The 12,351-nt window shown below is 36.0% G+C and overlaps 1 protein-coding gene and 1 pseudogene across 2 annotated transcripts in view; one reads left to right on the top strand and one right to left on the bottom strand.

Moving 5' to 3' along the window:
• LMLN (leishmanolysin like peptidase) overlaps positions 1 to 12,351 on the top strand; it is a 74,488-nt gene that overhangs the window by 46,381 nt on the left and 15,756 nt on the right. For both annotated transcript variants that reach the window (XM_034659875.1, XM_002916766.4), the window contains 3 exons: positions 7,187 to 7,319; positions 8,944 to 9,103; positions 11,556 to 11,686. In XM_034659875.1, coding sequence (XP_034515766.1) covers positions 7,187 to 7,319; positions 8,944 to 9,103; positions 11,556 to 11,686 — 424 coding nt within the window. The remainder of the gene's footprint in view (positions 1 to 7,186; positions 7,320 to 8,943; positions 9,104 to 11,555; positions 11,687 to 12,351) is intronic.
• Positions 3,233 to 3,677, bottom strand: LOC100480739 (annotated as a pseudogene).

Below are 12,351 nucleotides of genomic sequence, written 5' to 3'. Positions count from 1 at the left end.
ACACATACACACACATTCATATGTTTATGCATATATATTTATGTATTTTTAAGTAGCTCTATGTCTGAGGTGGAGCTCGAACTCATAACCCTGAGATCAAGAGCCTCATGCTTCATGGACTGAGCCAGCAAGGTGCCCCTATTAATATATATTTTTTAACTTTTTATTTTGAGATAATTATAGATTCACATGCAGTTTTGAAGAAATATACAAAGGTTCCATGTACACTTTATCCAGTTTTCTTGATCGGTAACATCTCGTAAAAACTATAGTGCAATAACACAGCCAAGATACATAGAACATTTCAGGTACTACAGGAATCCTTCATGTTGCCATTTTATAAACATACCCTCTTCCCTCCCACTCCAGCCCCTCCTAAGCCCTTGGAAACCACCGATCTTTTCTTCATTTCTATAATTTTTCCATTTAAAGAATATTATATAAATTGATTCATAGTGAATATAACTTTCTGGGATTGGCTTTTTTCATTCCACATAATTTTCTGGAGATTCATCTAGGTCGTTATGTATATCAGTAGTTTGCTCAAGTTAATGGCTGAGTAATATTCCATGATACGTATGTACCACAGTTTATTTAAGCATTCATATGGATTTATTTGAGAGAGGTAGTGAGAGAGAGAGATCACGAGCATGGGGGAGGGGTACAGGGAGAAGCAGTCTCCCTGCTGAGCAGGGAGCCCAATGCGGGACTTGATCCCCGGACCCTGGGATCATGACCTGAGTTGAAGGCAGCTGCTTAACAGACTGAGCCACCTAGGTACCCTAAGCATTCACATGTTAAAGGATATCTAAGTTGTTTCCAGTTTGGGGCTCTTATGATAAACATTTGGGGCTCTTATGTAAACATTTGTGTACACGTTTTTGTGTAAACATAAATCTTCATTTCTCCAAAACAAATGCCAGGGAGTGCAATTGCTGGGTCATATGGTAGTTGCAAATTTAGTTCTCTAAGAAACTGCTTAACTCTTTTCCAGAATGGCTATACCGTTTTATATTCTACCAGCAACGCATGAGTGATAAAGTTTCCTTACATCTTTGTCAGCATTTGATGTCACTATTTTTTATTTTAGTTATTCTGAAAGATAGTAGTGATATCTCATTGTGATTTTAATTTGTATTTCCCTAACGGCTAATGATGTTGAATATCTTTTCATGTGTTTATTTGATGTCTGTATATCCTCTTTAATGAGATAACTCTCCATGTCTTATGCCAATTTTCTAATTGGATTGTTTGCTTTTGTTTATGTTTGTTTTTTTTACTGTTGAGTTTTGAAAGTTCTTTATATATTCAAAATACTAGTCCTTTGTCAGATATGTGGTTTGCACACATTTTCTCCTAACTGTAGCTTTTCTTTTTATTCTCTTAATAGGGTCTTTTGTAGAGCAAAAGTTTATAACTTTGGCGAAGTCCAAATTATCAGTATGTCCTTTTGTGAGTCATACTTTCAATGTCAAGTCAATGCGAAACCCTAAATCTCAAAGATATTCTTTTTTTTTTTTAAGATTTTATTTATTTATTTGACAGAGAGAGACAGCCAGTGAGAGAGGGAACACAAGCAGGGGGAGTGGGAGAGGAAGAAGCAGGCTCCTAGTAGAGGAGCCTGATGCGGGACTAGATCCCAGAACGCCAGGATCACGCCCTGAGCCAAAGGCAGATGCTTAAGGACTGCGCCACCTAGGCGCCCCTCAAAGATATTCTTGTATTTTTTTTTCAAAAATTAATTAAACATTAATTGCTTTATATTCTATATTGCAGTCTGGGATCCATTTTGAGTTAATTTTTGTATAAAGTGGGAGACTTAGGTCAGGTTCATTTTTTTCGTGTATGGATGTCCAATTGCCCCAGCACCATTTGTTGAAAAGGCTGTCTTTCTTTTCTTGAATCGCTTTCTTCCATTTGTCAAAGAGTCTGTTGGGTGTATTTATATGGGTCTATTTCTGGGTTCTCTCTCCATTGATCTCTGTGTCTGTCACTCCATTAATACTGCACAGTCCTTGATTACTGTAGCTATACTATGTCTTAAAATTGGGTAAACTGATTCTTCCCACTTTATTGTTTTTCAAAATCGTCTTAGCTGTTCTAGTTCCTTTGCCTTTCGTATAAGTTTCAGAATAACCTTGTCTACAAAAAAATCTTGCTGCGATTTTTCAATGAATTGTGTTAAACCTACATATCAATTTTAGGACAATTAACATCTTGGCTCTGTTGAGTTTTTAAAGCCATGAACACAGTGGAGGGGGAGACATTCAGTTTTTCACCATTAAGTATAATGTTACTTGTAGGTGTTTTGTAGATGCTCCTTTTCAAGTTGAAGTTCCTCTCTTTTCCTATTTTTCTGAGAGTTTTTCTCACGAATGGATGTTGACTTTTGCCAAATGCTTTTTCTGCTTTGGTTGATATACTCACGTGATTTTTTTTTTCTTTAGCCTGTTAATATGATGGATTACACTGATTGATTTTCAAATATTAAACCAGTCCTGCATTGCTAGAATAAGCCCCACTTAGTCATGGTATATAATTATTTCTATATATTGCTGAATTCCATGTACTTATATTTTATCATGGATTTTTCTGTATATATTCCTGAAGAATATGATACTGGCTTTGTTACTTTTTTGTACTGTCTTTGTTTTTTGTATCAGGGTAATATTAGCTTCATAAAATGAATTGGGAAGTATTTCCTCCTCCTATTTTCTGGAAGAGTTTCTGTACAACTGGTGTTAATTCTTCTTTAAGCATTTGGTGGAATTCTCCAGTGGAACCATCTGGGACTATAGATTTCTCTTTCAGGAATTTCTAAAGTATTAATTCAACTTCCTTAATATTTTCAGGGCTATTATCTATTTCATATTGGATGAATTGTGGTAATTTGTGTCATTGAGGTATTCGTCCATTTTGTCTAAGTTATTAGATTTATGTGTACAGAGTAGTTTGTAGGAGTTCTTACTATTGTTTTAATGTCTGTAAAATATGTAGTGAGGGGAAAAAAGTGTGTAGTGAGTTCCTATTTCATTCCTGATCTTAGTAATTTGCATCTTTTCCATTTCTTTTTCAGTTTTCTAGAGGTTTGTGAACTTCATTGATCTTTATAAAGAGCTAGCTTTTGGTTTTGTTGATTTATTGTTTTTCTCTTTTCCAATTAATTTTTTTTTATTTTTATTTTTTTGGAAGAGCACTTGTTAGTGTTTAATGAACTTCCCCCAACATGGCTTCAAGCTACTAGAATGCAGGTGCCCCCCCAACACCCTTAATCTTCTCCTCTGCTCTTCTACTGAAGAATTTGGCCTTCAAGATGACAGGCTGTTTGGGGAGTTTTCCCTTTCCCAAAACTTTGTAGTAGCCCGATTGTACCCCATCAATGATAAGAGCAGCTCCAGGCTTGCTTTTGGTGGCATTTTCCCGTGTCTGCTCACTAAGGTCCACAGTTTGTCAAGGTTGACAGCTGGGCAGAAGCTTTGGTTCCTCTTTAAGTGGTCATGCCTCATACCAGCTTTTCCAAAGTAATCTGGGTGATATTTGTCAAAGTTGACCCTGTGGTGATGTGTGCCACCAGCATGACCCCGGCCTCCTGGGTGCTTCTGGTGCTTGCCAATGCCGCCATGGCCGCGGCTCCCATGGCCCCAAAGTTTCCTGGTCTTCCTCAGTCTGGGCGGCATGTCAGCAACCCAGATGGAAAAGCTAATTTATTAATTTCTGTTCTTTATTATAGCCTTCCTTATGCTTGTTTTTGTTTTATTTTTCTCTAGGTTCTTTTTTTTTTTTTTTTTTTAAGATTTTATTTATTTATTTGACAGAGATAGAGACAGCCAGCGAGAGCGGGAACACAAGCAGGGGGAGTGGGAGAGGAAGAAGCAGGCTCATAGCAGAGGAGCCTGATGTGGGGCTCAATCCTATAACACCAGGATCACGCCCTGAGCCGAAGGCAGACGCCCAACCGCTGTGCCACCCAGGCGCCCCTCTAGGTTCTTGATTATTGATTTGAGATGTTATATCTCTCTAACATACGTATTTAATGCTATAAATTTCCCTCTCAGCATTTCTTTAGCTGTGTGCCACAAATGTCAATGTTGTTCATTTTGCTGATAATTAAGAAGTTTAAGACAAGTGACTCGCCTAGAGTTATATAGCTGATGAGGGACTTTAGCTTCTTTCCAAGTCCAGTGCCTTGTCCACTAAATCAGGGGTACTTCTTGTGAAAATGTTATTTGTATCTTTTCTCCCCTGGGTTAGGTCTGGAAGCAGTTTAAGTCAGTTTCTACTAAGGAGTCTGACATCTGAGTTATAATCCTGCTAAAAAGAGCTGCTAATAAACAGTATCAGGAAGCACCTGCAGCCACTTTGGGGGCAGCTCATTACATCCAGCACTACAACTTGTCTGCTAGTGTAGTACTTCCCAAATTTTGCTAGGCATTAGAGTCATCTAGAGATTTTTTTGAAATCTCCATGCCCACATTACAGCCCATCCCAATTAAACCAGAATGTCTGGAAGTGGGAACCAGGCATTGGTATTGTTTTCAGAGATCCCTGGGTGATTTCACTTTGCAGCAAAGTTTGGGAATTGCTGTTCATGGTGTTAAAGGAACTATATAATTAACTTTGCAGCTGCAAGACCTTAGAGATTTTTTCTTTTAACAGCTGCAACTGTTCCCCTGTAGGTCCTGATTATAGGATCACCTAAAACCAAAAACAGAAGGGAATTTCCTCTTCTCCATTCTTCAAAACTAAAACTTTTGGTCCCCTGAATTCTGTCCTTTCAGCCATAAGCCAGAGGTTGGCAGACTTTTCTGTAAAGGGCCAATTAACAAATATTTTGTGCACACAAAATAAGGTTCTTTCTATGTTTTGAGACAAGTGGTGCATTATTATCTAACTCATCTTCCTGGTTTTTCAGAGTCCTACAGTCTCTGTTACAGCTACTCAACTCTGCTTTCACATAGCAGCAGCAGCCATAGACAAAATGAATGGGCATGGCCCTGTTCCAGTAATACTTGATTTACAAAAACAGTTGTAGGAGAAACATAGAAACCAAAAACGCAGCTATGGTCAGGATTTGACCCAAGAGTTGAAGTTTGCTAATCCCTGTCATAAGCATTCAAATGTCCCACTTTCGAAACATCGACATCCAGAAGTCCTTACAGCACAGAAGCCAACTTCTGGCACCATAGGCCCAGTCTGGCTATATCCCTGAATTATCTTAGATTCCAGTGTGACCACTATTGAGCACAGGGGCTGGTGCTTAACTTCAGCTGTGACACCTCTCCTTCTTCATTGTTGGGTGACTGGTGTGAGAAAGAACAGTTGAGCATAGGCAGAGCCTTACTCATTTGAATCATTTAAATCTATGTACCCACAAAATTAGGTTCTTTCTATGGTACCACTAGCCACATGTGGCTATATAAATTTATATTTAAATTAATTAAAGTTAAATAAAATGTAAAATTCAGTTCTTCAGTTGCACTAGTCACATTTCAAGTGGTTAGTAGCCACTATATGATTAGACGTATTGGACAACACAGCTACACTGCAGAAAATTCTATTAGGCCGTGCTGCTGTAGAATTATATGCCATGAATCTGGACCAACTCTAACTTTGGAGCTTTTTAAATCAGTATTTTTTAAGTTCCTTAGTCCTCTTTATCCATTTAGCCAAAACTCATATTTTAATTAATTTAAGGTAAATATTATGTATTTTATTTTAGAGAAAAAGGAAATAAATTTCATGGTATTGAGAAAGTGACTTAGTAAGAACTACTGGTCATATTCATTGGAGACTTTATCATAGAAAGTTATAAAATTGCCTTATGTAAAGATTTTATAAAAGTGTGGACAGTGAAAAAACATTTATTGAGTAACTTCTGTGTGCTAGATACCAAGTGCTTTACAGTTGAAGCTCAGGAAAATTAAGTAAACATCAAATAAGCTGGTATTTGAAACCAAGCCTGTGTGAAGACTTCTAGACCTTTGTTTTCCTATTACACCATACTGCTTCACATTTACCAAAGACTGTGGTAGGTCTTTAACACATTTAATCTTAAGAAGCTGTAATTCCCCTAGAAATGTTTTGTTGCTATACTGTGTTAACTTAAATGAAGCAAGTTATCAATTTTCCTTGAAATAAGAAATCTAACCTAGGCTTTTTTCCCCAAAAAGCATGTGGGAGAAGAGGAAAAATAGCAGTAATCCTATTACAATTTGGCAACCAATCTTAAGAATACTGGAATTTCATTAATTATATTATTGTTATGACATTAATATAATTTGTATTGTAATTATCAATAAGGCAACTAATTTGAAGATTATTTTTACAGAATAATGCAATAGATTCCAGTGTCTTTGGAAAATTACAAGACATCTTTTTCCAAATTGTACTTTCAAGATTAGATTTAACAGAACAACTTGCAATAATTAGGAGTATTCACACAGTCTTCATTTTGCACATGAAAACAGGATGTCTTGTGAATGTGTTCAGTTTAACAAACTGTCAAACAAGAGTCTTTGAACTAGATTATGGCATAGAAAAAATTTCACTCCTTGTAGCTGCAGGACAGAAGGGCATCATCTCTGTCTCTTTCTGAGACTCCATTATATTAGTTATGAAGATTTGCATTTCCGAGCAGGGTCAGGAATTTCATTATTTGTCATTAAACATGCAGATCAGGTCTGCAGAACTCCATGTTACTGGCAAAAGTGGAAAAAAAGAGATAAATAGAATTGTGTTTAATAATGGTGGAATAATGTTACAGTGCATGTAATATTAATCTTTCATATCTACATTAAGCATTTCTTTTTACCCTTTTAAAAATAACTTCATAACCTGATTCAGCACTTAGTATTGAACTATTAAAGTATACTGAAATGATAATAGAATAGACAAGATCTAGGGGCGCCTGGGTGGCACAGCGGTTGGGCGTCTGCCTTCAGCTCAGGGCGTGATCCCGGCGTTATGGGATCGAGCCCCACGTCAGGCTCCTCAGCTGTGAGCCTGCTTCTTCCTCTCCCACTCTCCCTGCTTGTGTTCCCTCTCTCGCTGGCTGTCTCTATCTCTGTCTAATAAATAAATAAAAAATCTTAAAAAAAAAAAAAAAAAAAGAATAGACAAGATCTAAAAACGGATTCATTGTATTTTCTTTAGAGTTTGATACCGTGGTCTTTATCTTTGTGTGCAGGAGGCAGGTGCTGAGCCCTTTCTGTGACACACTCAGAAGTAATCCATTGCAGTTAACTTGCAGACAGGACCAGAGAGCAGTAGCAGTGTGTAATTTGCAGAAGTTTTCAAAACCTTTACCTCAAGAGTACCAGGTAACACTTGTTTTGGGCACAATTTTATAAATCACCTCAACTTTTTAAAAAGAAGTCTCCATTTTGAATTAGAAGAGTGAATTCTCTTAATTGTTTCAACTTATGAAAGGCCCCATTTGTTTTCTATGAGTTAGAAGAAAATGAAGAATTCTTACAATTCTTTAAAGCCCATGTGCTAATCAACAACAATTAATATCTAGCAATGCCTTGTAGTAGTGGTAAAAGGCATTTAGAATATTTATCAGATCTATTTTTAAGTGGTTTGTATTTTTTTCTAATTGTTTCCAAAGTCTTCATGTTTAATTTCCTCTAATTTACACAGAAAACAAGGTTCTTCAAAGAAAGTAACTGAGGTACTCTAATCCAATTAATTAGAAGTCTTGGAAGTTCTACTTTAGAAAAGGTTTGACACACGGGATCTAAAAGGTGAAGGAGGGGCGCCTGTGTGGCTCTGTCAGTTAAGTGTCTCACTCTTGATTTCATCACAGGTTATGATCTCAGAGTCGTGAGATTCAGCCCAGCATAGGGCTCCACTCTGGGCATGGAGCCTGCTTAAGATTCTCTCTCTCCCTCTCTGTCTGCCCATCCTCTCTCTCAAAAAAAAAGGAAAGAAATAAGAAAGGTGAAGGAAATGGTCCCACATATTCAGTCTGAATCTCTGATTGGACCGTGAAGTTTGTTGTTGCAGTGGCCATCTCTAAAACACCTCAGTTCTGCCTGCCATTTACAAAGGATTGTGTACTCAGAAGTGGTATCTCAGAAGATAATTTAATTTAGATTGCTGCTAAATTTTGAGCTTCCTGCATATGTTTATGACCCCACTGAATGCTTCAGATACCATAAGATGGCAACTGTATTTCCAGGCATAGTAATATAATTCAGGGAGTTGGTGTAAATGTAAAATCTTCAAAATTTATCTGCTGCTTTATTCCTTTGGTGTTCAAAGTATTTTTTTTTAAGATTGTATTTATTTATTTGAGAGAGAGTGAGAGAGTGTGTATGCATGAGTGGGGGTGAGGGGGGAGGCAGAGGGAGAGGGAGAAGCAGACACCACCCACCCACCCAAGTCCCCCCCCCCGCCCCATGCAGGAAGCCAGAGGCAGGGCTTGATCCCAGGACCCCAAGATCATGACCCGAGCTAAAGGTAGACACTTAACTGACTGAGTCACCCAAGTGCTCCTCAAAGTATTTTATATAAATATGATCTCATTCATATTATCACAGTTTTATTTTTTCAAGTTTGTCAAAGCAACACATAAATTAAGTCTTACACTTCAAGTACATTATATTTAAAATATCTTAATTCTCTGGATTAGTTTTGTGTTTTGTCAACTCTTAAAACTCTTCTTATTCATCTTTTTAAAACATTAGTCAAATTTGTCACGTAATAAAAGAACTTAGACTAATATATTTACCTTGCTTATTTCTAAAACCACAACAACTTGAAATACCCCTCAGGTAGTATATTACTGCCTTTATATTCTATTATATATGAAGAAAAGTACAGTGATATCTTTTTTATATTATGCAGCATTAGAGGATTGCTGTAAAATGCCTGTGGACTTTGTTTTGATTATATAGAATGTTTCTTACTTTCCTGTCTTCCTAATATTTTTTTTTTTAGTACTTCGATGAACTAAGTGGAATACCTGCAGAAGATTTGCCTTATTATGGTGGTTCAGTAGAAATTGCTGACTACTGCCCTTTTAGTCAGGAATTCAGTTGGCATTTAAGTGGTGAATATCAGCGCAGCTCAGATTGTAGAATATTGGAAAATCAACCAGGTTAGTAGCCTAGTGAAATGAAATGTTGCGTATATATTAAAATTACATATGAGCAATATAAAATAGGGATTAAGGGCATAGACCCAGAAGCCAGACTATCTGAATTTGTGTTATGGTTCCACTGGTATCTATTTGTTAGAAGTAACTTAACTTCTCTGTTCCTCAGTTTCCTTCTGTGTACCAAGGGGATAATAATACCTATCTTTACAGAGTACTTGTGAGAACTAAATGAATTCACATAGTAAATGCTTAGAACTAGGACACATAACAAGGATTGTTAGTTGTTTAGATACATTTGCACATGTGTGCACCCTACTTTTTTGTTTTACCTTACATCTGCATGACATTTTCATTTGCAAAGCACTTCATTTTTATCATTTCATTTTATTCTTCTAAAAACCTGTTGGGAGAGACGGGAAGCATATTATTGAATTTCACAGGTAAATGAAGAGACACTAAATAATACAATTAATTGGTGCCAGTGTAAGATCCTCCAATTCAGAGCTCTTTTCATTAAGTCATATTAGGTATCCTATTTTTTTTTCTCTTCTGAGGAGTGTGCATTTTACGTAATTTAGAAGTAACATGTCATTTTCCAGATAACAGAAAAACACAATTGTCCCATGACTATTAAGGTATATTGCCATATTATTTATTCCCTTTTAATACACATAAAGAGTATGATAATTGAGTATCCACCTTTGTAAACAAAATATTATCACATCTGATATGTTAAAGAGCAACAGGTAGTTTTTCACTCTGTGGTCATCAAAATTTCTAACCTGGTCCTTTTTTTTTTTTTTAATTTAAATTCAATTAATTAACATATAATGTATTATTTGTTTCAGAGGTACAGGTCTGTGATTCGTCAGTCTTATATAATACCCAGTGCTCATTACAACACATACCCTCCCCAGTGTCCATCACCCAGTTACTCCAAAACCTGGTCTTTTTTATCCCCAGTTATTCCATACTTTATTACAGGCTCTGCTATTTACATTTTAAATTTCTATAATGGTTTTTCCTTTTATTTTTAAACCTGGTAGATTTAACTAAATATGTATAGTCATTTTTTTTTATCACTCGCCTATTTAATAAATGTCTAAAAACGTATAACTATTCAGCAGTTCCATGTTAAAGCCGAGAAATGCAGAGATCTGTCACTTACGGGTTTGCTGATAATATGGTATCACATTTTGTTGTTTTAGAGCTGGAGCTGGCAAACATTTATTGTAAAGAGAAAGATAGTAAATATTTTATTTTATTTTTATTTTTATTTTTTTCAAGAAAAATAGTAAATATTTTAAATTTGGTCGGTCATGCAGTCTCTGTTGCAATTACTGAACCCTGCTGTTACAGTGTGAAAGCAGTTATAGAAAATGTGTAAATTAATGGCAGTGTTCCATAAAACTTTATTTATATAAACCTTCAGGTAGCCTTGAGGATTTGGCCTGAGGGCTGTAGTTTGCTGACCAGCCCCTTTTCTTTTTTTGACACTGATCACTTTGTTTTTCAAGGACTTTGAAATATTCATAAGTACAAAAAAAAATGTTCTCTTTCATTCTGTTTTACATTTTCTTTCTTGGCTTATATAATTAAGATTTTTCACAACTGATGTAAAATACCTATCTTTAAGAACTCTGCTTTCAAAAGATGAAACTTACTTGTATTAAGTGTAAAGAGAACAAATTGTTGCAAGGGCTTAAGAGCCTCATTCCTTTGTCCATTAGCTATTTAGAGGTCATTTAATCCACCCTATATCTCTGCATGCTTGTGCTCAGTCTGAGACTAGATCAGCATGTTATATATGGACCTCCAGGAGATAGCATACGATGAAAATACAAGAAAACTTTGCAAAAAAGTTTTTGCAGCACCCCAAAAAAGCCTTCATTAGATAAATCACTGGCTTTATCTATCATGGGTCATCTGGGAGGTGACCCTTATTTAGACTACCAGTAAAGAGGATTCTTAGTGCCATTTTCTCTATATATCTAATTTAGATACTTTAGGCCCACTTCTTTTTTTTTTTTTTTTAATTTTATTTATTTATTTGACAGAGATAGAGACAGCCAGTGAGAGAGGGAACACAAGCAGGGGGAGTGGGAGAGGAAGAAACAGGCTCACAGCGGAGGAGCCTGATGTGGGACTCGATCCCATAACGCTGGGATCACGCCCTGAGCCGAAGGCAGACGCTTAACCGCTGTGCCACCCAGGCGCCCGTAGGCCCATTCCTATCTCCTATTTTTGATATAATAATTTCCTCCCACTAAGTCCTTTATTGAGAACCCAGTTTAATTTTGGAGGCTGTTTCTCTTGATTTTTTAATTGAAAATTTCCATTAAACATGTTCGATTTTTAAAGCAACTTTGAACCATAAGAATGGAATGCTTCAGCTTCTTGTTCTTTGAGCCAAAAGTCAATTTTTAAAGAGAAGTTCTCTGATTTGCTTCAGATCTTTTTAAAAACTATGGTGCTGAAAAGTATGGACCTCATTCAGTTTGTCTAATTCAGAAATCGGCATTTGTCATGGAAAAGTGTGAGAGGAAGCTGAGTTACCCAGACTGGGGGAGTGGATGTTATCAGGTAAACTATATGATTGTTAATAATTATTATCAAATATTATATAATGTTGTGTTGTTATCAGTGGTTTTTATATTTTTAAATACATTTTATATTTTTTATAAAATACTGATTAATACTTTTAATTTATTTATGTAAATATTAGTTTGGATGCTTATGTTTTGTGAAAATATTGTCACTTCTCTGAGAGAGATTACCTTTTTCCATTTGTTTAAAAACATATAATTGTTACGTATCAGCAAGTTTTACAGTAATTTACTTTGAGCATATATCCCAAGGAAATAATGGAATATATGTAATTTTGTTTTTGAACAAGTATTACTTTGTAATGGAAAAAGTTTGCAATTTTATTTCATAAGATCTGAGGAAAGTGTGGATTTAAGAATTAATAAATCTATCGTAATAAAAAAATTTTTTAATTAAAAAAGAATAAATCAACTACAGATTAATATTAGGTTTCTCTCTTTTATAATTAGAAATCCAAAGGTAGCAAACTACTTTCTTCTTAATTGTTTCATTTGCACATCTGATTTTAAATGACTGCATCACCTTATTAAAAACTTATTAAGAGGGGCACCTGGGTGACTCAGTCAGCTAAGTGTCTGCCTTCGGCTCAGGTCATGATCCCAGGGTCCTGGGATCGAGCCCCTGCATCAGGCTCGTTGCTC

The sequence above is a fragment of the Ailuropoda melanoleuca genome, chromosome 1, assembly GCF_002007445.2.
Source record: "Ailuropoda melanoleuca isolate Jingjing chromosome 1, ASM200744v2, whole genome shotgun sequence".
Classification (NCBI taxonomy): domain Eukaryota; kingdom Metazoa; phylum Chordata; class Mammalia; order Carnivora; family Ursidae; genus Ailuropoda; species Ailuropoda melanoleuca.
Note: the sequence above shows the minus strand (reverse complement) of the source record. Positions and strands in the feature narration are given on the sequence as shown.